General features: G+C 43.1%; 2 protein-coding genes across 2 annotated transcripts in view; one reads left to right on the forward strand and one right to left on the reverse strand.

The window, feature by feature from the left end:
• LOC138965459 (uncharacterized) overlaps positions 1-7903 on the forward strand; it is a 34467-nt gene extending 26564 nt beyond the window's left edge. The window contains exon 11 of the mRNA XM_070337615.1: positions 1766-7903. Coding sequence (XP_070193716.1) covers positions 1766-2284 — 519 coding nt within the window. The 3' untranslated portion in view covers positions 2285-7903. The remainder of the gene's footprint in view (positions 1-1765) is intronic.
• Positions 7904-10692: 2789 nt separating this feature from the next.
• Positions 10693-15331, reverse strand: LOC138963618 (serine-rich adhesin for platelets-like). Its single transcript, XM_070335465.1, has 2 exons — positions 15182-15331; positions 10693-13572 (listed from the first exon to the last, which is right to left on the reverse strand). The coding sequence occupies exons 1-2, from the start codon at positions 15306-15308 to the stop codon at positions 11624-11626; spliced, it is 2076 nt and encodes a 691-aa protein (XP_070191566.1). The 5' UTR covers positions 15309-15331; the 3' UTR covers positions 10693-11623.
• Between the last annotated feature and the right edge of the window lie 11649 nt (positions 15332-26980).

Genomic DNA, 26980 nt, shown 5'->3' on the forward strand with positions numbered 1-26980 from the left:
GTTGTTGTTGTTGTTGTTGTTCTTCTTCTTCTTGTTGTTGTTGTTGTCGTCATCTTTTCTCTTCATCAGTTTTCCTCCTCTTGTCTCCATGTCTCTTATTTACAACTGTATATAATCACGGACATCTGCACCCCATAGAGATGAAGAGGGTACATGTAACGTTTCTCTCTCCCCCAGGTGAACAGAGAGGGTACATGTAACGTTTCTCTCTCCCCCAGGTGAACAGAGAGGGTACATGTAACGTTTCTCTCTCCCCCCCCCAGGTGAACAGAGAGGGTACATGTAACGTTTCTCTCTCCCCCAGGTGAACAGAGAGGGTACATGTAACGTTTCTCTCTCCCCCAGGTGAACAGAGAGGGTACATGTAACGTTTATCTCTCCCACAGGTGAACAGAGAGGGTACATGTAACGTTTCTCTCTCCCCTCCCCCAGGCTGAACAGAGTGGGTACATGTAACGTTTCTCTCTCCCCTCCCCCAGGTGAACAGAGAGGGTACATGTAACGTTTCTCTCTCCCCCCAGGTGAACAGAGAGGGTACATGTAACGTTTCTCTCTCCCCCAGGTGAACAGAGAGGGTACATGTAACGTTTCTCTCCCCCCCAGGTGAACAGAGAGGGTACGTGTAACGTTTCTCTCTCTCCCAGGTGAACAGAGAGGGTACATGTAACGTTTCTCTCTCCCCCCCAGGTGAACAGAGAGGGTACATGTAACGTTTCTCTCTCCCCCAGGTGAACAGAGAGGGTACATGTAACGTTTCTCTCTCGCCCCCAGGTGAACAGAGAGGGTACATGTAACGTTTCTCTCTCCCTCCCCCAGGTGAACAGAGAGGGTACATGTAACGTTTCTCTCTCCCTCCCCCAGGTGAACAGAGAGGGTACATGTAACGTTTCTCTCTCCCCCCAGGTGAACAGAGAGGGTACATGTAACGTTTTCTCTCTCCCCCCAGGTGAACAGAGAGGGTACATGTAACGTTTCTCTCTCCCCCCAGGTGAACAGAGAGGGTACATGTAACGTTTCTCTCTCCCCTCCCAGGGTGAACAGAGAGGGTACATGTAACGTTTCTCTCTCCCCCCAGGATGAACAGAGAGGGTACATGTAACGTTTCTCTCTCCCCTCCCCCAGGTGAACAGAGAGGGTACATGTAACGTTTCTCTCTCCCCTCCCCCAGGTGAACAGAGAGGGTACATGTAACGTTTCTCTCTCCCCCCAGGAGAACAGAGAGGGTACATGTAACGTTTCTCTCTCCCCTCCCCCAGGTGAACAGAGAGGGTACATGTAACGTTTCTCTCTCCCCCCAGGTGAACAGAGTAGGTACATGTAACGTTTCTCTCTCCCCACAGGTGAACACAGAGGGTACATGTAACGTTTCTCTCTCCCCCCAGGTGAACAGAGAGGGTGCATGTAACGTTTCTCTCTCCCCCCAGGTGAACAGAGTAGGGTACATGTAACGTTTCTCTCTCCCCCAGGTGAACAGAGAGGGTACATGTAACGTTTGTCTCTCCCCCCAGGTGAATAGAGAGGGTACATGTAACGTTTCTTTCTACCCCCAGGTGAACCGAGAGGGTACATGTAACGTTTCTCTCTCCCCCCCCAGGTGAACAGAGAGGGTACATGTAACGTTTCTCTCCCCCCCGCCAGGTGAACAGAGAGGGTACATGTAACGTTTCTCCCCCCCGCCAGGTGAACCGCAGAGAGGGTACATGTAACGTTTCTCTCTCCCCCAGGTGAACAGAGAGGGTACATGTAACTTTTCTCTCTACCCCAGGTGAACAGAGAGGGTGACCCCAAGCTGTGCGGGCCGTGTCTCCCTCGCCATGCTCACTTCCCTCCAGACGCAGACAACGTCAGCGCCGAGCCCTTCGTCTGTCTCTCGCCCGAGGTCCTCAGGGGCGAATGCTACACGCCAGAAGACGACTTCTACAGCTTCGGACTGGTCGTGTGGGAGGCGTGTCTTCGATCGAAACCCTACAGCAATCAGCGCAACGTTCTTAGCCTGGCGGAGTTCAGAAACCACGTCCAACCGTCGTCCATGTTGGAGCTGCGTGATGAAGACAATCTCTCCAAAGTCTTGAGTCACAACGAGGCTCTGTCCGCCATCTTGCGGGGTTGCCTACTTCCGGGGCGAGGGCTGAGAATCAAGGTTGAGGAGCTTCGGGAGAAAGTGACGGCTCTGAGGTCAGACTCTATTGTGCAAAATCTGTCTAACATTAGCCGTCGAAGGCAGCGATATGTTTGCATGCGGCGTAGTGGTAGTGACGATTCCCATCAAATTATTTACGTCTAGCCTTTTGCAGGAATGACAGTTTGAATATGGAAATCAGGTATTCCTGAATTAAGCAATTACTTTGAAGATGCAAATCTTGTGGGGTTTTTCCTTTCAAAATATTCCAAGGGAAAGAGCAAAAGAGGAAATTCGGCTTCCTTTATTATGTGGTGCGTTCTGATGAAACGAACACTTTGTTGTGAAATGTTTGCCAATGGCAGGGTGTTTGAAATGTAAAGCTAGTGGGTTAGAAATCATTTGACCTGAAACACGCTTTGATCTTGCGGTTTGCATGCCAGTATCTGATATTCAGTATACGTACTGTCCCAAGAGACAAATTCGAAATGCTGAATGAGCAACGAGTCAATATTATGATAATTTATTAAATAACGCCCTTTTCAAGTGTGAATATGAATGTCTTCACAGAATTCATCTTTGTGGGTTTTTTCCTCGCAATGTAAACGGCATGCATGCAAACTGCGCGAGGGAAAAATGAGTTTATCTTGTTTGTGTTTGTTGAAAAGTTTAAACCTTAAATATAAACTTTATGTTCAAAAGAGGTATGCAACAACTATTTGTTTTTGTCAAATACTAAGTGATAAAATGCAGTGTAGCTATATTTGAATGAATGTTGTGAATATTTTTAAAATTTTTCTCTTGTTGTATTTTGATAGTATCATCACTCTTTCGTTGATTTGTATTCTGTTGATCTATTCTGGCTTCCGATTTGCGTGATGTCTTCTTTAGTTCAATTTCTTTCAAATACGATGTCTTTCTTACATCCCCCTCTCTCTCCCCCTCTCTCTCTCTCTCTCCTTCTCTCCCTCCTTCTCTCCCCCTCTCTCTCCCCTCTCTCTCCCTATCTTTCTCTCTCTCTCTCTCCTTCTCTCCCTCTCTCTCTCTCTCTCTCTCTCTCCTTCTCTCCCCTCTCTCTCCCCCTATCTTCCTCTCTCTCTCTCTCTCTCTCCTTCTCTCTCTCCCTCTCTCTCTCTCTCTCTCTCTCGCTCTCTGTGTAATAGTAATTTGTGCTTTGTTTCGGAATCTGTGTCTTGAAGGTGTGTAGCGTAGGGTACATGCTGGTTCGTGAAGTGTCTCTGTGTGCCGAGTAGAAGCCCAAAAGGGCCCTTTTCTGATAACACTCACGTAAGGTGTGATCTGGAAAAGAAATACTGCTGAGTTCTCTGATAAATTTTATTCTCTACTTTTGCTACCCGTGGTGCCTGTTTTGCAAAAGTATTCTTGTGTGCTGGAATTACACTGAGTTAAAAAAAAAAAAATTTTTAAACTCTCTGTTGCGGTTTCCATCACGGACAATTTAAGTACCTTGGTAGACACTGACATTTGCTTTTTCTTTTTCTTGTCCGGTTTTACTGTGACAAAAGGAAAATACTTTTCTCTGATCTGACCTACATTGTGACCTAATTATGCCGTTGGGTGATTCTACATCTGGCCTTCGTATAGGACACCTTAACGTTTATCATTTGTTTAACAAAGTTCCAGATGTGTGCTTAATGTTAAACCGACCAAACAAGCCAATTCATTTGTTTGGACTTAGCGAAACTCGCCTTGATTCCAGGATCGACGACACCTCTATTGACATTACTAACTATACAATTTTAAGACGCGACAGCAACCAGTCTAGTCATACTGGACTTGTGCTTTACATCCATGACAGTATTGTGAAAATCACAAGAAGGAGAACTGATTTAGAGTCAGAGAATGTGGAGTGCATCTGGACGGAGATAAAACACTCTAAATCTCCTTCTGTGTTAGTGGGGTATATATATAAAAATCCAGCCTCTTCACTTGCATGGATTGACGATTTTGTGCGCATGATGGACAACGTTAATAACTGTAATTCTAACATTCTCCTCTTAGGTGATTTTAATTATGATTTAAATAAACCGCAACATGCATGGTCTTCTACTACATCGCTGTTTGGTCTTCAGCAATTAATCAAAGATCCAACAAGAGTAACCAGTACTAGTGCAACGTTAATTGATCATATTTACACAAACAATGTGTGTAATGTTTCTAAAGTGTTTGTATCCAATGAAAGTATAAGTGACCATAGCCCCATTTTTTGCACTTGGTCTTTTAAATTACCTAAACGTCCGCCTAAGGGCCATACAACAATTGAGTACAGATCCTTTAAAAATTTCAATGAGACGGATTTTTTGCGTGACATTGCTTCTGTGCCCTTTCATCTTATTTGCAATCATACTTGTCCAAATAGTGCCTTTTCTGCTTTGTATGAGGCATTTTTGCCAATTATTGATAAGCATGCACCGTTGCGCAAAAAGAGGGTTAAGCACCCCACACTTCCCCCGTGGTTAAATGAAGACATTATAAACGCCATGGCTCTTCGCGATTTCTATAAAGAGAACAAATTAAAAGCTGATTACAAGAAACAAAGAAATAAGGTCTTAGACCTCGTGCGCCGGGCCAAAAAGCATTATTTTAATAAACTTGTTTCTGAGAAGAAAGATACCGCTTCCTTATGGAGAGCAATAAACGAAGTAACTGCAAAATCTAAAACCCGACAACATTCAACTTCGGTTGGTATTTCACCCAGTGCCTTTAATGATTATTTCTTATCTCTTCCTAGTAAGCTTTTGGAGTCTACCTATAGGGAAAATGACAAAAGCGAGTATGAATGCCCACAATTTCTTCAATTATTTTGCCAGGCTAATATGAAAGAAGTTGAACCTTTTAACATCCCATTCATTGCAGTCCACGAAGTCGGGCGACTAATAACTGACTTGAGTAATAAAAAGTCAATGGGACCCGATAACATACCCGCTTCCTTACTCAAGTTAGCGTTACCCTTTCTTGTTGAGCCAATTACGTATGCGTACAACTTATGTATTGACCGAAATGTGTTTCCAGAAATGTTTAAAACCGCAAAAGTAATTCCACTTCCCAAAACAAAAGACTTAACCGACATAAACAATTTTAGGCCAATTTCGCTTTGTCTGTTCTATCAAAACCATTAGAAAAACATGTACAAAAGTGCTTGCTTCTGCACATGGAAAGCCGTGGTCTTTTCGCTCCATCTCAATCAGGATTTCGCCCTAAACATTCGTGTCACACAGCTCTCGTTAAACTATGCGATACATGGCTCTCTGCCATTAACCATTCGGAAACAGTCGGCGCCGTCTTCCTCGATTTTAAGAAAGCGTTTGATATTGTTGATCACACAATTCTGTTAAAGAAATTATCTTGTTATTTAGGCGACGCATCCTACTTACCTTTTTTTCGTTCTTATTTAGCGAACAGAACGCAGTTTGTCTCCCTTAGTGGTAATCGTTCTTCGATAGGACGGCTCATGCACGGCGTCCCACAAGGATCAGTTTTGGGCCCACTTTTATTTTGCATTTACATTAACGATCTACCACTCTATATATCAGACAAGACGGTTATTAATGACCTTTTCGCAGACGACTCGTCTCTTTACACGTCCGGTAAAAGTTTACAATCTATTGAAACCTCTCTTCAAACGAGTTTGAACAACATATTTGATTGGTGTAAACAAAACTCAATGATTATACACCCAGGCAAAACTAAATGCATGGTGATCACAACACGACAGAAACACCAACTCGCTCCTCTGAATCTTCATCTCAGTTTAAATGAGTCACCCATTGAGCAAGTAACCAGCCATCGTGTTCTCGGGGTCACCATAGACGCTGAATTAAAGTGGCAGTCCCACCTCAACCGTGTTACCAAAACCTTATCTAAAAACTTGTTCCTTCTCTCCAAATTAAAGCATTACGCTGATACCTCAGCACTCAAGTTGTTTTATTATGGTCATATTTTACCTCATCTGAATTATGCATCTACACTTTGGGATGGTTGTGGCGATGTTCACTTTAAAAAAGTCAATTCTCTTCACCGTCGCGCAGCTAAACTTATCATGCCGGGTCCACAAACATCAACAGATCAAAAGCTTAGCAGCCTTAATTTTCTATCACTTAAAGATCAGTTATTATTTAATAAGGCTCTTTTAATGTTTAAGGTACAAATAAACGAGACCCCACAGTACATGCGATCATTATTTCAGAAAGCAACAGACAGATATGGCTCAAACAAATTAATTTCCCCGCTACCCCGTATTGATTTATATAAAACCAGTTTAGCGTTTTCGGGCTCAACAATTTGGAATTCGCTACCATGTGAGATAAAGGGGTCAAGCACGATTAAACACTTCAAATCGCAGCTTCGCAAATATCTGTTGTCACGAACAGTTACATTCTGAAGCTGTTTCTAGCAAGAATGCATTGCCGCTATCACTAACCTCTATATATTTTGTTGATTATGATAATGATGTCGACGATGATGATGATGATGATGTTGATGAAGTTGTTGTTGTGTGTGTGTGTCCGTGTGCGTGTGTGTGTGTGTGTGAGTGTGTGTGTGTGTGTGTGTGTTTGTGTGTGTGTGTGTGTGTGTGTGTGTGTGTGAGTGTGTGTGTTGTATTGAGTGCGAACGTGATTGCAGGCATGCGGCGCGCGTGTGTGTGCGAGTCGAATTTTCTTTTCCTTTGTATTATCTTGACATACATGTACATTTCAATGTTCTATTATGCATTATGTAGTCGTATAGGTAATGTTGTAATTAGTAATACTGTATGATTGCGATTGACAATTGTCCTTTTATTGTCTTTATCTTTATGTCTTAGTTTAGCAGGGACAGATTGTAAGACTAGGCGTGAGCCTAAAATCTCCATCCTTGAGTAATAAAGTTCGTTCGTTCGTTCGTTCGTTCTCTCTCTCTCTCTCTCTCTCTCTCTCTCTCTCTCTCTCTCTCTCTCTCTCTCTCTCTCTCTCTCTCTCTCTCTCTCCTCTAATTGTCTGTGGGTATATTGTTGTCATCATAGTAGTTTAAAAACTCTGTTTTCAATCGTCATTTTCTCCAGTTGTGGAAACAGTACAATACGTTTTCACAACCCGAACATGATTCGTGTTTTAATCATACTCTCACGTGTATTTTCTGTTAGTTAAATGCACATTACTTGTTAATGTGTTCTTATGTTTACACTAACAAGTGCCATCTGGTCCTCGCTTTTACCTAAGTCATTATAATGATTGAAACCTTTGCTGTCATTTGCGATCATGCTAAAAGAACTTCAGCCTCCAAACATACACACGTTTTTAACCATCCACAAAAGACCACAAAACAAACGGAAATTAAACCAGGGGGGGTGGGGGGAGGTTTGTTTGTCTACGAAGAAAATTTGTTTGGTTAACTTTGTAGTAAATTATCTGTGTAATGTGGTCTAAAGCATTTTAGAATTGGAGAGGGGGGGGGGGGGGAGGAGGGGTGATAGTGTTGGCTCATTTTTTATGAGAAGAATGAAGTTGATGAAAATTGCGTTCCTTGTGTTCCTAGGTTATCATGCTTGCATATTATATGTGTGAGATTTTATGTGACTCAATGTTGTTTTTAGTGATGCGTTGCTGTGCTTTTGTATCAACGTTAGAGAGAGAGAGAGAGACAGAGAGAGAGACAGAGACAGAGAGAGAGACAGTGACAGAGACAGAGAGAGAGAGAGACACAGAGAGAGAGAGACAGAGAGAAAGAGACACAGAGAGATAGAGAGAGAGACAGAGAGAGAGAGAGAGAGAGAGACTGAGAGAGAGAGAGCACCCATTGCACCTCGGTTCGACCGAAGCTAAGTTAAGAATAAATTCCTGTTGTGCAGCGGGATAAAGTATTCCCTCATACCTCGGAGATATACCTTCACTCGCTCGCAGCGACGTCACGTGACATTTTAGATGGTGGAAAGAATGCTGTCGCTTATCGGCACTGGGTGCAGTGCCTTTGTAGTGCACTTGCACTAGAACGGCACTGGGTCCAGTACCCGCTCCGGCGTCGAAGCATTTTCCACTAAAAAGTGCACAAAATTTGACCTATTTCGTCGCCTATAGGGGACGGAAAGAATGTCATTTCAATGGTGTGATAACGTTCTTTCCGTCACGTGACGTCGCTGCGAGCGAGTGAAGGTATATCTCCGAGGTATGAGGGAATACTTTAACCCGCTGCACAACAGGAATTTATTCTTAACTTAGCTTCGGTCGAACCGAGGTGCAATACCTCGAGAGAGAGGGAGAGACAGAGAGAGAGACAGAGAGAGACAGAGAGAGAGTGAGAGACAGAGAGAGAGAGAGAGAGAGAGACAGAGAGGAGGTATTGCACCTCGGTTCGGTCGAACCGAGGTGCAATGGGTGCAGAGAGAGACAGAGAGAGAGAGACAGGGAGAGACAGAGAGAGAGACAGAGAGAGACAGAGAGAGAGTGAGAGACAGAGAGAGAGAGAGAGAGAGAGAGACAGACAGAGAGAGACAGAGAGAGAGAGACAGGGAGAGACAGAGAGAGAGACAGAGAGAGACAGAGAGAGAGTGAGAGACAGAGAGAGAGACAGAGAGACACAGACAGACAGAGAGAGGGAGGAGGGGGGAGGGAGGGATAGAGAAAGAAAGAGAAACAATGAGAGGAAGAGAGAGCGAGTCAGTGAGTGAGAGAGAAATAATGAGAGGGAGAGAGAGCGAGATCTAGAGAGAGCGAGTTGGCACTCAGTGGTTGAGCCACATCAGGAGACATAACGCTTTCAGTCCAATGTACAATTGTCGAACTGGTAGGGAGAGAAGCAAATGGTGGAGATGCAACAATATTATTCAGCAGAAGAATATTGATATTTATTTAATGTGATATTAAATGTGATACGTGGTGGTGATACAATACTATCTTCCAGAGGAAATGATAGTCATTGAATTTAATTGAATATTGATCTGGATGAATTTGCCTGTGTATGTGCTTCGGATGTTAGTTGATACTTGCTGAATAATTGAAATGTGCATCGATATGATCAGAGATGATAATTATCGTATGATTCCGTGTGTGCATTTGATAAATGTTATACATTTATTTTCCAACTCTTGCCTTTACCACAAGTGTGTTTCAATAAAAAAAACCTATGAAAACTGAATGAAAATATTCTTTTCTTTTTCCTTTCTACTGTTGTTGATTAAAAGGTCTCTCGAGCTAAAAGAGTGCGTGCTTTCGTGTGCGCGTTCGTTTGTGAGCACGTGCGTGCTTACGTTTTTTGTTGGTTTGCAACTGTTACCGACAGACACAAAATTGCATGTACCCGCGCGTTCCATCAGGATTTGGAGACCAGCTTGGATCGAACACACACACGTACACACGTACATACGCACGCACGCTCACACACAAAAGCACACACGCACACACACACACAGACACACACACACGCATACAAACACACACACGTGCACGTCTGAGCATTGAATTAGCACACTCTCTTTACTGGCGTGTAGTCTTTCTTCACATTCTTCCAAAGTACATTCTGAGGCAACAATGATTTTAGCTAATGTTAAGAGCATGAGAGAAATAGTCATAGTACTCTTTGGTGGATGTTTCGTACCCCCCCCCCCCCCCCCAAAAAAAAAAAATTTCTTTTTAAATCATGGCTTCTTTTTAAGAATTTCTCTTTAGACATCACGAATATATTTTTTGTGTGTGTCTAAAACATCAGTAAAGACCAAAGACAATAAATAAAAATCTTATGTACAATTGCTGTGTGTTGCATTGAAGATAGGCAGACAGCGACAGACCGGTAGGTAGGCCGAGTCTTAGAGAGAAAGGAAGGGGGTGAACAGACTAAAAAGAAAGACACGGAGAAAAACAGGAGGAGGAGGAAAAGACAGTACGATAGACAGAGAGATACAGAGAGATACAGAGAGACTAACAGGCTGACTGATACACAGAGATATACTGAGAGACAAACAGGCTGACTGATAGACACAGAGATACAGAGAGACAAACAGGCTGACTGATAGACAGAGAGATACAGAGAGACAAACAGGCTGACTGATAGACAGAGAGATACAGAGAGATACAGAGAGACAAACAGGCTGACTGATAGACAGAGAGATACAGAGAGACAAACAGGCTGACTGATAGACAGAGAGATACAGAGAGACAAACAGGCTGACTGATAGACAGAGAGATACAGAGAGACAAACAGGCTGACTGATAGACAGAGATACAGAGAGACAAACAGGCTGACTGATAGACAGAGAGATACAGAGAGACAAACAGGCTGACTGATAGAGAAGCAACAGGAGAGTAGATAAGTAGACAGTTTTGCTCCAGGTTTAAACAGTAAATTACCAGTTAACGTGCCACTCCAAAGTAACAGTTCACTATCAAACCTTAGTTTTAAGATATACACTATAACACATATTCCATGCACACAAAAAGATAGAAATAAAAGTTTAAAATAAAAGCTCCCCCACACACACAAAAACACTCTCACCTAAACAAACACACACACACACACACACACACACACACACACACACACACACACACACACACACACACACACACACACACACACACACACAGCATGTAAAATACGACGCTACCGTTAAAATAAATAAATTAGACACATTCTTACGCCCCTTGTCTCACAGACGGGAAACATCTACGTGAGTATCCAGCCCTCTCTGTTGGACCAAAGACTCAGAACAGACTGTTACTGTCCCACCCGACACTTGCCCTGACCCCCCTAGATCATTCTGCACACACGCAGAAGCAGGCTTCCTCTTGTAGATGTTGACAACAGATGCATGCCAACTGTGTCGACCTGATGACACTTTCCTAGCTCTTTATGTGTACACGTAGAAATTGCAGGCTTCCTCTTGGAGATGTTGACAGGCAGATGTATGCCTATTGTGGCAACTTGCTCGGGCTGTCCTAACTCATTCTGCCTACACGTAGAAATTCCGGGCTTCCTCTAGGAGATGTTGACAGCAGATGTACGCCAACAGTATCAACTTGCCCCGACTTTCCTGGCTCATACTGCATACACGTAGAAATTACAGACTTCCTCTTGGAGATGTTGACAGGCAGATGCACGCCAACAGTGTCAACTTGCCCAGATTTTCCTGGCTCATACTGCATACACGTAGAAATTACAGACTTCCTCTTGGAGATGTTGACAGGCAGATGTACGCCAAATGTGTCAACTTGCCCAGACTTTCCTGGCTCATTTTGCGTACACGTAGAATTAACTGTCCGGCTTCCTCTTAGAGACGTTGTCAGGAACATGTACGCCAACAGTGTCAACTTTCCCAGACTTTCCTGGCTCATACTGCATACACGTAGAAATTGCAGGCTTTCTCTTCGGGACGTTGACAGGCAGATGTATGCCTACTGTGGCAACTTGCTCAGACTTTCCTAACTCATTCTGTGTACACGTGGAACTGTCAGGCTTCCTCTTAGGGATGTTTACAGGCAGATGTACGCCTATTGTGGCAACTTGCCCAAGCCTTCATAGTTCTTTCTGCGTACAAGTAGAACTTGCAGGCTTCCTCTTCGGGACGTTGACAGGCAGATGTACGCCCAAAGTGGAAGTAGCTGGTATGCGAGGTCTGAGACACGGAGGCAACTGACAGTCACCAGAAACCCTTCTCTTTTTCACAATATTATCCTCGACTTTGGAGTTTCTGTTGGAGGACGTGGAAGTCGTGTGTGTGACACACGGAGGCAACTGTCGGTCACCAGAAACCCTCATCTTTTTCACAATATCATCCTCGATATTAGAGTTTGTGTTGGAGGTCGTGTGTGTGACACACGAAGGCAACTGTCGGTCACCAGAGACATTGCTCTTTTTCAAAGTGTCATCCCCCACTTGAGAGTTTCTGCTGAGGAGTGTGGAACTCGCGTGTGTGACAGTAGAGACAGCGTGATTCCACTCGGTTTTGCTGTGACCACTAGCGATGTTTTCCTGACTTTGGGGAATATTGGTCAGTCTTCTGGGGATCTTGCAAGCCGTGTGTTTGACAGCAGGGACGTCGTAATTCCATCGGGCTTTATCTTCCGCAGTAGATGCGTTTTGCCTGCAACTTTGGGGGACATTCGTCTGTCTGCCTGAAGAGGATAAGGCTTGTGTTATGGACACGAGGATTTTACCGATCTCGTCCGTCACAGTCCATGTTTCTTGGGGGATGTTGGTAGGTGAAGAGACGGGCCTGGCGTGCGATGTTATTTGTGGAGTACTGTCATCCTCGTCCATTGTGATTAAGACATCTTCTGGGGAGCTACACAATCCTGGAGCAGGATATGTGGCTGACCCTGACTCTGGGTTATTGGTGCGGATGTAATTGTTTCTTTCAGAAGTTCCTTGACCACCACCATTCTTAGCTGCAGCTTCGGTTGCCGTTCGCTGGTTGGCACACGCATCATTCTGGAACATGGAAACAAGCTTCTTCAGTGACACAAACTTACGGAGACCTTTTAGTGTGTCCTGTGTATGGTGTGTCGCTGATGAGCACTGATGGGTTGGTTCTGAACAACTGCTTTCGTGCTCAATCTGGTTTATGCTTGCAGTACTGCTTTGACGGTCAGGCAGAGACACCTGTTCTCGGATAGAGTCACCTTGGGTACTGCCATCCATGGCAAAGGAGCTATCAGAGAGTGTGGAGTAGCCGTGGACGAAAGGCCTGTTGTCTGTCACAGCAGTGGTTGGTTCCTCTGATGGCAGACTGTCCAAATCAACGCCTGTAGCTTGTATGGAATCACCGGCACACACGCTGTTATTTAGAGCAGCATTGTCAATGGAAAACGACAGCTTGAGTTGCTGAAGATCCGAGCGGTCTAACACGTCACCAAGGCCTACCGCAGGGTCTGCCTGGAGTTCTCCGGCAGGGGATTGAGTCAGTTGACCCGCTACTTGTGTCCTCGTTCTACTGGCCTCGGTCGCAGTGTCTCCGTGCTTTGTGTGTGAGACGGCCTTCACCTCCCTGACAACATTGTTCTTTGCAATAAGCGGTGAGGTGGTCCTTTTGACGCAACAATCGCAGATTGCTACTTTCCCACAAGATCCACATCCGCGTCGTTTGCAGCGGCATTGCCGTCCTTTAGTGCTGCGCCATTTTTCTTGACTCGCATGCTTGTTCGCGCCGAAGAAACACAAACTGGCGTCAATGCCAACAATGTTCTCCTGAGAAGAGGTAGCTCTCCATTGACAGCAGGAGACTTGACTGTTGTAACAACCATTTGAGCTTTCTTTCGTCAGCGGCGTGGAGGAAAGTCCGGCTAGAGGACTCGTCATAGCAAGCGCTTGCAGGTTGACGTTTTCTTTACGATCGTTCGGGTTATTTCGCTTTTTATTTGGTGTTTCTTTTCCCGCCATTGAAGTCTTTCCAACATATGCATGGTTTTGGCCGCCTTTAATGTTTTGGGGTGCGTCCTGAATTGTCACAACGTCTGGTCCTTTCTCTGTGAACGAAAGAAAAAGACGATTGAGGAAGTCATCTGACAAAATACAATTTTAACCATAAAATGTTTACCCAGCCGCAGCTTGTACTAACATAGGCGCCATGCTTGGTTTTTTTCTCAATGCACGTAGGGGAAGGGCTCCTAATATGGACCGGCTCCTAATATGGACCACCTCCTGTTCTGACAAACTAACGGCGCTAGAGCGCTCAAACAAGTTTTATTCGCTGTATTCACTCTCTCTTGATAACTTGCACATGTCAAAACAGTTGCAGAAACACAAATCTCAAAACCGTTAGGCTTTTTCTTTTTTTTCTATTTTGGCAGCGTTCACTCTAAATTTGCCTCCTAAAACGGACTCGTTTCTGTCCACAGCCAAAGCTTTTATCACACAAACATTGCTATATATGACAGCTAAGACCGTATTTGTTACATTTTTAGCAATGTTGACCCCGAGTTTCTACTGGAAATAAAAAATAATAGCAAAATCTCAAAGTATATGCGAGTCCCCTCAATATGGACCACCTTCAACAAATCGAAGAAAATAAAAGCTGAAGGCTATTTTCATTAATTCATTAAGAAGCTTGCTGGAAATAACCTATAACTAGCCCTCGAGATTTAAACAAAATATAACAAAAAGTCTTCTTTTCGTGGAAGTTGATAATTTCACTTATTTTCACTCTGTTTTTGATAAGCTTCTTTAGTTTCCTGGTGTGCTTCAAATAATGCTCTAATCAACCCAAAAAAGATAAATCTAAAGCATATTTTAATTAGTCTGACTTCTACACTAAGTTGTATCATGTTATTTTGAAGTATAGGGGGCTTTTTACAGTGATTCGTGAAGGCCGCTTCACTGGTCCATATTAGGCGCCCAGGCTCCTAATATGGACCATTTGTGATTTTTTTCTGTATTTAATTTTTGCTGAGTGTCTATCAAAGCTATTTCACTCTAATTAGGCCTAAAAGTTTAACCTAAGAGAGAAGGACTACCAAACACAAAATGAAACTTCTTCGCAAGAAAACAAGCTAGTTATCAGCATGAAACAAAAAGTGGTCCATATTAGGAGCCCTTCCCCTACATGTAATTTAGCAACTTCATAATTATGTTCACCATTTTGTGGAAAGATAAACCAAGCTAAAACCACAAAACCAAATGTTGATGCACCCATCAGGTTCCAGTGATATGGATGACAAATTAATTCAGAAAATGACCCATTCATTTACGATAAATGGACCACATAAGTCTGCTAATGACAGTCTCTAGAATAAGCGGCGTGGGAGTGACATGACGCGATGAAAGAAAAGTGAATATCTCGAGGCTGATTGAATTCGGCAGTAAAACTATGATGGGGCTGATTGGCAAAAATACATTAACAACAATCTTTTGAATTAGCCTCGTGGAAGAAACGCCTCATACTAAAAAAAAGAGTGAACGTTTTAAATTCAACCAGTGCATGGCAACAAATATCTCAAGGGGCTCTTGATATTATGGAAGAGGGAACAATTTTGATTCTTTCAGGGAGATTGTGTTCCTGCAAAGGCGCAAACGTTGAAGATTAACAAAGAGCGACAAGTGAAACAAGCCAAAAATATGATGGCGGTCAATGCCTACCTGTGGCGGCAAACTTTAGACATCTGGACTTGTACCCCCTGGACGTGATGACGACACAGGTGACCATGAAGATGACCACTAGCAACATGGTGGTCGTGGCAGTGACCAGAAGGACGGTGACCAACATTCTGACGTATGATCTGGTTTCAACTCTCTGAAGAAGAAAAATGGTAAGAGAGAAAATCACATTTTAGAAGGCATTTACATGGATGTCGTTTATTTCAAATCGCAAAACAAGAATGGTTCAACGTTCGAATTACCTACTTTTCTTGGTTTTTTTTTCAATTCTGAATTTTGGAACGTTAGCATCTGTTTTTGGATTTTTATTTCAAATCGTCCAAATAATTGCTGTCAACATTTTCCAAGGACTGCATTTAACTTCAATAAATGCTTCGATTTTTCAAAGTGATACGTCAAATTTCCTAAGGATATAAGTTGTAGGAACAGCCATACTATCACCAAGAGCATTCATCAAAAACACACAAATAAATGAGCTAACGTCAAATGCTGTCAAGCATTGGAGTATAACTAACAGCATCAGGAAGATGGTGATTGCGTCTACCATATACAGTGTCATATCGCCATATTTCACTCACACACGCACCCGGTACCCACGCACGCACTCACGCACGCACGGACGCTCGCACGCACGCACGCACGCACACACCTACACACGCAATAAGGCACAAACGCACGCACAAACTCTCTCACACACACACACACACAGAAAAACACTGAAATGCACATCCACTTACCTTCAAGATAAGCTCACAGTTGTGTCAGAATCTCATCGGCTTTCGATGATGAAGTACTTCCTTGCGTTTTAAAATGCAAAAGTGAACTGAGACAGCAATAACACTAGCACGCCGGGAGAAGCTGATGTGAGTTTCTACTCACCACATTCAAAGTGAAGTCTTACCAGGGGAAACAACTTTACCTCAAAACTTGATGAAGGTGGTCTGTTGAATTACTCCCCTTGTAGCACACGAAAACTTAGATCAGAGCATGAAAGTCACTGATCTGGAACTAAAAATCCCGACAATCCGTGCATGAAACAAATTCGACTCATCATTCGGTGAGACACAACAGGCACTTGGAATATTTAGTGGAGGTGAACTTATAAAATAAACTCAATAAATTATCGTTTAAAGTAAATAGCTTAAAGCCATATGTACTCGATGACTATACACGCTAATTGCTTTACCAACAGCTGGAGACAGACTAAATTAAGTTCCCTGCAAAATATTGTGGTATAGGACCCCTTAAATGTTGAGATATTTGAATTTTCATTTTGATCTGGATCGTCCTATTTATAGATTTGGCAACACATGTAACGTTGATGCAAGGGAGAGAACACCGCGGCTTTGTTGACCTCCTCACTTTTTCAGAGGCTAGAACAAGCTGTAATGCATGTATTATGGTCCGCGCATGGTGACGTATCGTCATTATATGGTCTTATGGTGCGTTTGACATCGATTGTGGGCAAACTACACTTTGTAAACACGGGAGTGCGTTAGTATGCCTTTAAATAACTGGAGACTAGATTTGAGCAGAAAATTGTCGCTTTAAGCGATATCAAAACATGTTCCAGTCTGTCAGCCTAAACAGACAACGCTGTCTGAGTATCAGAATTATACACAGGGAAACTACTTTGCATACAACGGATTTTTGTTTTTTGGATTTTTTGCGTAAATATTAATTCAAACATAAGACAAGTATATAAAATTATTTTACAAACTAGCAGTTAAGCCCGGCTTCGCCCGGGAGTAAGCGGAGCCCTGTAGCAATTTAAGACGCTCGCTATCCCATTATCATTAGCTTTACCTCCTTTGTTTGGATACAAAAAAAGAGTTATCTCCCTTACCTTCTAGAAATTTCCGGAACTGTCCAGTTAACTTTTCTTTCTTCATTTCTTCCCCTCATAGGAGCAATAGCGAGTCTCTAATATCACTGGCATGATGTGCTTGCTACAGGTGAACAGTAGGCACTGAACTGGTCTTGCACCATATAGGCTGTATTCAATAAATGGGAGGTCCATAATCTGAGAAAGGAAACAATGAATCAAGAAACTAAAACCCAGGTGCACATCTGCGGCACCTAGGGAGTGTACGTGCACACTATCTTGTTCCTGCCTCTTGCCATCTCAGAGGTATGGCGACCACAGACACACAGACAGACACACAGACAGACAGACACTCTCTTTCTCTTCGCCCGGGAGTAATCGGAGCCCTGTTGCAATTTAAGACGCTCGCTATCCCATTATGATTAGCTTTACCTCCTTTGTTTGGATACAAAAAAAGAGTTATCTCCCTTACCTTCTAGAAATTTCCGGAACTGTCCAGTTAATTTTTCATTCTTCATTTCTTCCCCTCATAGGAGCAATAGCGAGTCTCTAATATCACTGGCATGATGTGCTTGCCACAGGTGAACAGTAGGCACTGAACTGGTCTTGCACCATATAGGCTGTATTCAATAAATGGGAGGTCCATAATCTGAGAAAGGAAACAATGAATCAAGAAACTAAAACCCAGGTGCACATCTGCGGCACCTAGGGAGTGTACGTGCACACTATCTTGTTCCTGCCTCTTGCCATCTCAGAGGTATGGCGACCACAGACAGACAGACACACAGACAGACAGACAGACACTCTCTTTTATTCATATGTATAGATTTAGGAAGAAGTTAAAAAAAAATTTAAAAAAAAAAAAATTACAAAAAAACCCAACCCGGACACAGGCACCTAAAACTCGTTTTGAGGAGGTACATATTCTGCGAACATGCTGAAGTTTATTACACTGAGTTTCGTATAACAGTAAACCCACAAAAGTCAAAATGGGAACAGCTAATCGGGAAAATACGAAATGGGAATCTGTTAAACGGCAATTTATGAAACAGCGAATTACTGTCGACCCTTGCATCACATGTCAAAGGGAAATATTCGTTTTTACGTGTTTTACACATGCTCCAAATTTGCGTGGAACAACAACGACACCAACTACACCACCACCACCACCACCACCAACAGCAACAGCAACAACAACAACAACAACAACAACAACAACTACTACTACTATACCCCCCCACCCCCCTCACCCGCAAGCCTAAATCAGAGCAGTTGTAAATAGCCATGTACATAATTATTTTTTGAACTTTTCTGTTCTTTTTCATGCTTACTTTTGAGTGCCGTGTCTCTGTTTGTGTTGTTGCCTTGTCATCTTCATGTAATTTATGCGTAATTGTTTATGAGTGTGCTTGAGTTGTTAATGCGAAAGAATGTGTATGAGTGCGCCTTGAGTCGCCTTGTGGTGAGATATGTGCGCGTTATAAATTCTCGTATTATTATTACTACTACTACGCTACCACCACTACCACTACTGCTACCACTACTACTACACTACTACTACTACTACTACTACAGCAGCAACAACAACAACAATAACAACAGCAACAACAACAACAATAACAACAGCAACAACAACACCACCACCACCACCACCACCACCACCAACAACAACAACAAGAAGTTCGTACTCTTGCCAGACTTAGCCGATGAGAGTGCTATTAAGCCACTGTCAAATTGTGCTTGTCTTTCAACTTGTTTTTTCAAAACGCTGCGCAACATTCCTTCTGAAAAGCATATCGCCCCCCCCCCCCCCACACCTCCACCACAACCCCGCCCTTCCCTCTTAACACCCCCCCCCCTTCTATTCAAGAGATCAAGAGAGGACGGCTCGTTTTGATTCCTGCTTACAGTCTTTTGTAATCGCAGTCAACAAGCCTTTCAATTGCCACCATGAAACGTTCCACTTGGCCTGAGTGTTAGAATTGTGAGGCAGGAAGAGTGAGTTAATTGCCAGGCACGGTGTTTGAAAGTTGGACTGACTCACCTAACTGCATGTGCTTTAAAATAGACGTAGCATTGTTGGTAAACAATTACTGTGTGTAAATTTAGAACCACTGATCTATTTCGGGATTATTGTGTACAATACAAGCACAGGGTATATTTATGTGAGGGCGAGTAAATCCCCCGCCCTCGCAGTCCCCCCCACCCCCACACACACACACACAGACACACAGACACACACACACACACACATACACACACACACACACACACACACATACACACACACACACACACACACACACACACACACACACACACACACACACACACACACACACACACTTTTAAAGAGCCAGGTGTCCTACATGTGGGAAGCTGGTATCAAAGTGCCATGGCGGGGAGAGTGGAACGAACAATTCAGCTTCATAACCTTCTAATAAGAAATAAAAAGAAGTTTGTATCGCTTCTGGCATTTTGAATTATTTTTGATACAACTAGTCACTTAAATTACAAAAGCAAAGACTTACTCTTGAGAAATTAATTGGCGGATTGAGCCCCAGAATTAAGCATGATTAATTAATTTGGTAATTTTAACGAGAAAATTGCTGGCATGCTTGTCTCCCTATGTATGCGTTGCATACGACATAGGTGTCTCCCTTCCTTGTTTCCCCGACGACATAGGTGTCTCCCTTTCTTGTTTCCCCGACGACATGGGTGTCTCCCTTCCTTGTTTCCCCGACGACATAGGTGTCTCCCTTCCTTGTTTCCCCGACGACATAGGTGTCTCCCTTCCTTGTTTCCCTTCCTTGTCTCCCTTCCTTGTTTCCCCGAAGACATAGGTGTCTCCCTTCCTTGTTTCCCCGACGACATAGGTGTCTCCCTTCCTTGTTTCCCCGACGACATAGGTGTCTCCCTTCCTTGTTTCCCCGACGACATAGGTGTCTCCCTTCCTTGTTTCCCCGACGACATAGGTGTCTCCCTTCCTTGTTTCCCCGACGACATATGTGTCTCCCTTCCTTGTTTCCCCGACGACATAGGTGTCTCCCTTCCTTGTTTCCCCGACGACATAGGTGTCTCCCTTCCTTGTTTCCCCGACGACATAGGTGTCTCCCTTCCTTGTTTCCCCGACGACATAGGTGTCTCCCTTCCTTGTTTCCCCGAAGACATAGGTGTCTCCCTTCCTTGTTTCCCCGACGACATAGGTGTCTCCCTTCCTTGTTTCCCCGACGACATAGGTGTCTCCCTTCCTTGTTTACCCGACGACATAGGTGTCTCCCTTTCTTGTTTCCCTTCCTTGTCTCCCTTCCTTGTTTCCCTTCCTTGTCTCCCTTCCTTGTTTCCCCGACGTTTTTCTTCTCAATCCCATGTAAATGAAACGCATGCGTACAGTCGATACTTCCGTAACTTGAAAAGTAACTTGAATGACTTTTTATGCTTACAAGAGCAAGGTCTTTAAAATCAGAGGCTAGATTGCAGTAGAAAGACGTCCCTTAGAGTACAACTCTTAAGTTGAAGAGAACCAACACTTTGAGTAATGAGGAACAGCGAAGTTGAACAGAACCAACACTTTGAGTAATAAGGAACAGGCAAGTTGAACAGAGCCAACACTTTGAGTAATGAGGAACAGGCAAGCTGAACAGAACCAACACTTTGAGTAATAAGGAACAGGCAAGTTGAACAGAGCCAACACTTTGAGTAATGAGGAACAGGCAAGTTGAACAGAACCAACACTTTGAGTAATGAGGAACAGGCAAGCTGAACAGAACCAACACTTTGAGTAATAAGGAACAGGCAAGTTGAACAGAGCCAACACTTTGAGTAATGAGGAACAGGCAAGTTGAACAGAACCAACACTTTGAGTAATGAGGAACAGGCAAGCTGAACAGAACCAACACTTTGAGTAATAAGGAACAGGCAAGTTGAACAGAGCCAACACTTTGAGTAATGAGGAACAGGCAAGTTGAACAGAACCAACACTTTGAGTAATAAGGAACAGGCAAGCTGAACAGAACCAACACTTTGAGTAATGAGGAACAGGCAAGTTGAACAGAACCAACACTTTGAGTAATAAGGAACAGGCAAGTTGAACAGAACCAACACTTTGAGTAATAAGGAACAGGCAAGTTGAACAGAACCAACACTTTGAGTAATGAGGAACAGGCAAGTTGAACAGAACCAACACTTTGAGTAATGCGGAACAGGCAAGTGGAACAGAACCAACACTTTGAGTAATGAGGAACAGGCAAGTTGAACAGAACCAACACTTTGAGTAATGAGGAACAGGCAAGTTGAACAGAACCAACACTTTGAGTAATGAGGAACAGGCAAGTTGAACAGAACCAACACTTTGAGTAATGAGGAACAGGCAAGCTGAACAGAACCAACACTTTGAGTAATAAGGAACAGGCAAGCTGAACAGAACCAACACTTTGAGTAATGAGGAACAGGCAAGTTGAACAGAACCAACACTTTGAGTAATAAGGAACAGGCAAGCTGAACAGAACCAACACTTTGAGTAATGAGGAACAGGCAAGTGGAACAGAACCAACACTTTGAGTAATGAGGAACAGGCAAGTGGAACAGGACCAAAGGTTTCTGAACGATGACTGTCTTTACCAAATTGTCAAGTGACCTTCCCTTTAAAATCGTGTAGTCTGCATTCATTTGGTGATCGCAAGTCGATCCGGGAATAGGCCCCTTTGTAAACTATTCACTTTTACAGGCTAAGTTAAATCACCCGAACTTCGATTGAAAATTCTATGTGGCACCATTGTTCATTTTATACCCATTTAAAGCGATTGCGGCATTCAGCTGAGTTTATTGCTTCGCGTTTTGCGTGTGCGAAGTTCCCTCTGTAGAAAACTGGTGTCCTTCAAAGAGTTGACTTCCTTTGAAAATGTGCTTCGCTTTCTTCGAGCGTTTTTTTACGCCTGGCAGATTTTGTTTGTGACTTTGTGCCAGGAATCTACGTTTTATTTTTTGAATTCAAGGCTCTTTTATCAATTTCGCAGTCACGCGTTTGACTTCGAATAGAACTTGAGTTTCGAAGCAGATTAATTTGTTAAGTTGAAAAACGTAAACTAAATAGCGGACAGGGAATTTTACTTGTTGTGTGAAATGCAGCAATATCCGGTTGTACGGCCGTTGCCTTTCTATAGGTCTTGCTTTCTGTGAGTCAGTCTGTCTGTCTGTCTGTCTGTCTGTATATCACACACACACTCTCATACACTAACGCACGAGCGCTACCACCAACGTACGCACACACGAACTCACGTATGCAAACACACACACACAACGAACGCACGCACGCACACACGCACGCACGCACGCACACACGCACGCACGCACGCACACACGCACGCACACACGCACGCACACACACACACTCACTCACACACACACTCACTCACTCACACACACACACACACACACACGCACTCACTCACACACACACACACACACACACACACACACACACACACACACACACACGCGCACTGACACACATTCTCACGGGTGAGCTCACACAAAAACCTTTCGACAAAAGAGCGAGAAAAACATATATTAATTTGTATATACATATTTCGCTGGAACGGATTCTGACTTCAACAAACAGGACGAAATGTAGGACGAGTAATTGGTTTACCAGGTAAGCCAACACCCATCCCACCAGATAATCCCCATTCCCTCACCCTCCCCATTCACCATCACCTGTTCACTACCCATCTCCACCCAAATCACATATTTCACTTTTGTAAAGAGCAGGTTACCCAAACCAATATACAGTCTAGCCTGTCTGTAACGACAACCCGAGCGATCTGGTCGTTATGGACAGGTGGTCACTATGGATAAGTAAAGTAAAACCTTGTCGGGGACCATACGGAGCGGTTGTTGAGAGCAGGTGGTCGGTCTCGAGAGGTGGCCGCCAGGGCAGGCCCGACTGTACACTTAGTACGTTTGATTGAATACTTGTTAAGAAAAGGTGCAAATAAGAATCTAGATTTGAAGTCCATGTCAAAATATGGTTCTATGGTACCAATGTATATTTTTGTCGTCTGGGTATTGTTGCGATCGAAAGAAATAATGCACGACCATATACATGTAAGTTTTATTATAATTATAGAATGTATAAAGAGAATTTTGAGTTTGAAAAGTACTTGTCCATCCTGCCGGTTAATTTAGCAAACGCTGTTTTAAAATTTAGAACACTGAATCATAAATTGCCTATACAAAAAGGTAGGACTCTTGGTATTCCTAGACAAGACAGAATCTGTCACAAATGTTCATCAGGTGACCTTGGGGACGAGTTCCATTATATTTTTGTATGTCCTTTTTTTACCAATTATAGAAAACAGTTGTTACGGTGCTATTATTATGCCCGCCCCAATTCAGTTAAATTCAGAGAGCTTTTTTCCACTACAAAAAAGAGTTTATTGCTAAAACTCGCAAAGTTCATGACACTTGTCATGGACTGTTTGAGAAGCGAGTAAAATTTAATTTTCTTTTAGCTTTATACTCCGTTATCTGTTTTGTGTTGTTTGTAATAGTATTTTTGTCCTTATGTTAACCCACCCATCACCCCCCCCTCTCCCTTCCCCCCATTTCCCATAGTAAAGAAATGTATGTAATCACTTTGCACTTGTAGTGTTTTATTATTATTAGTATTAGTATTATTATTATTATTATTATTATTATTATTATTATTATTATTTATTATTATTGTTGAATTGTTTCTTGTATTGTTTTTGCTCTCCCTCACCCCTCACCTCCCTTTTCTGTACATAGTCTGATTTCTTTTTGTTTTAGTTCCTTTTATTTGGTGTTGAATGAAATGTGTTTTTATTGTGTTTTTTAATTTTCCATGTACCCTCACGGGGTTTTATTGGAATAAAACTTGACTTGACTTGACTTGACTTGACTTGTAAGCCAGACTGAAACAGTTTTCAGAAAAGACTGTTGTTGTTGTTGTTGTTGTTGTTGTTGTTGTTGTTGTTGTTGTTGTTGTTGTTGTAGAAGTAGTAGTAGTAGAAGTAGTAGTAGTTGTTTTTAAAGAAATTAATTCATAAACAATTTCCAACTCACCCTACCAAGTAGTCAGGGTCTTGAATAAACCTGTTTGCACCCCCCCCCCACCTGCACCCGCCCGAACCCATCCAGATCTTTTCCCCTGGATTCCAATAATGCCCTCAGCGACCCCGGTACATATGCCTCATTTTGGAACCCCCTCTCCCTTCACACAGCCTCTCCCCTAACACACTAGGTCTAGCCCTGCGGTTCAGATGTCAGTTGAAATCAAACTACTATATTCTGACGCATACAGTTTATTAATCCCAGATCGCCTTACATCGTTTCTTAAGAGTTCTAAAGATCATGAATACGACAACTCTAGTGTGTAAAGTGCATTGCTCCAAAGCGACTGGAAGATCATGAATACGACAACTCTAGTGTGTAAAGTGCATTGCTCCAAAGCGACTGGAAGATCATGAATACGACAACTCTAGTGTGTAAAGTGCATTGCTCCAAAGCGACTGGAAGATCATGAATACGACAACTCTAGTGTGTAAAGTGCATTGCTCCAAAGCGACTGGAAGATCATGAATACGACAACTCTAGTGTGTAAAGTGCATTGCTCCAAAGCGACTGGAAGATCATGAATACGACAACTCTAGTGTGTAAAGTGCATTGCTCCAAAGCGACTGGAAGATCATGAATACGACAACTCTAGTGTGTAAAGTGCATTGCTCCAAAGCGACTGGAAGATCATGAATACGACAACTCTAGTGTGTAAAGTGCATTGCTCCAAAGCGACTGGAAGATCATGAATACGACAACTCTAGTGTGTAAAGTGCATTGCTCCAAAGCGACTGGAAGATCATGAATACGACAACTCTAGTGTGTAAAGTGCATTGCTCCAAAGCGACTGGAAGATCATGAATACGACAACTCTAGTGTGTAAAGTGCATTGCTCCAAAGCGACTGGAAGATCATGAATACGACAACTCTAGTGTGTAAAGTGCATTGCTCCAAAGCGACTGGAAGATCATGAATACGACAACTCTAGTGTGTAAAGTGCATTGCTCCAAAGCGACTGGAAGATCATGAATACGACAACTCTAGTGTGTAAAGTGCATTGCTCCAAAGCGACTGGAAGATCATGAATACGACAACTCTAGTGTGTAAAGTGCATTGCTCCAAAGCGACTGGAAGATCATGAATACGACAACTCTAGTGTGTAAAGTGCATTGCTCCAAAGCGACTGGAAGATCATGAATACGACAACTCTAGTGTGTAAAGTGCATTGCTCCAAAGCGACTGGAAGATCATGAATACGACAACTCTAGTGTGTAAAGTGCATTGCTCCAAAGCGACTGGAAGATCATGAATACGACAACTCTAGTGTGTAAAGTGCATTGCTCCAAAGCGACTGGAAGATCATGAATACGACAACTCTAGTGTGTAAAGTGCATTGCTCCAAAGCGACTGGAAGATCATGAATACGACAACTCTAGTGTGTAAAGTGCATTGCTCCAAAGCGACTGGAAGATCATGAATACGACAACTCTAGTGTGTAAAGTGCATTGCTCCAAAGCGACTGGAAGATCATGAATACGACAACTCTAGTGTGTAAAGTGCATTGCTCCAAAGCGACTGGAAGATCATGAATACGACAACTCTAGTGTGTAAAGTGCATTGCTCCAAAGCGACTGGAAGATCATGAATACGACAACTCTAGTGTGTAAAGTGCATTGCTCCAAAGCGACTGGAAGATCATGAATACGACAACTCTAGTGTGTAAAGTGCATTGCTCCAAAGCGACTGGAAGATCATGAATACGACAACTCTAGTGTGTAAAGTGCATTGCTCCAAAGCGACTGGAAGATCATGAATACGACAACTCTAGTGTGTAAAGTGCATTGCTCCAAAGCGACTGGAAGATCATGAATACGACAACTCTAGTGTGTAAAGTGCATTGCTCCAAAGCGACTGGAAGATCATGAATACGACAACTCTAGTGTGTAAAGTGCATTGCTCCAAAGCGACTGGAAGATCATGAATACGACAACTCTAGTGTGTAAAGTGCATTGCTCCAAAGCGACTGGAAGATCATGAATACGACAACTCTAGTGTGTAAAGTGCATTGCTCCAAAGCGACTGGAAGATCATGAATACGACAACTCTAGTGTGTAAAGTGCATTGCTCCAAAGCGACTGGAAGATCATGAATACGACAACTCTAGTGTGTAAAGTGCATTGCTCCAAAGCGACTGGAAGATCATGAATACGACAACTCTAGTGTGTAAAGTGCATTGCTCCAAAGCGACTGGAAGATCATGAATACGACAACTCTAGTGTGTAAAGTGCATTGCTCCAAAGCGACTGGAAGATCATGAATACGACAACTCTAGTGTGTAAAGTGCATTGCTCCAAAGCGACTGGAAGATCATGAATACGACAACTCTAGTGTGTAAAGTGCATTGCTCCAAAGCGACTGGAAGATCATGAATACGACAACTCTAGTGTGTAAAGTGCATTGCTCCAAAGCGACTGGAAGATCATGAATACGACAACTCTAGTGTGTAAAGTGCATTGCTCCAAAGCGACTGGAAGATCATGAATACGACAACTCTAGTGTGTAAAGTGCATTGCTCCAAAGCGACTGGAAGATCATGAATACGACAACTCTAGTGTGTAAAGTGCATTGCTCCAAAGCGACTGGAAGATCATGAATACGACAACTCTAGTGTGTAAAGTGCATTGCTCCAAAGCGACTGGAAGATCATGAATACGACAACTCTAGTGTGTAAAGTGCATTGCTCCAAAGCGACTGGAAGATCATGAATACGACAACTCTAGTGTGTAAAGTGCATTGCTCCAAAGCGACTGGAAGATCATGAATACGACAACTCTAGTGTGTAAAGTGCATTGCTCCAAAGCGACTGGAAGATCATGAAC

The sequence above is a fragment of the Littorina saxatilis genome, linkage group LG4 (genome assembly GCF_037325665.1).
Source record: "Littorina saxatilis isolate snail1 linkage group LG4, US_GU_Lsax_2.0, whole genome shotgun sequence".
In the NCBI taxonomy this organism is placed as follows: Eukaryota; Metazoa; Mollusca; class Gastropoda; order Littorinimorpha; family Littorinidae; genus Littorina; species Littorina saxatilis.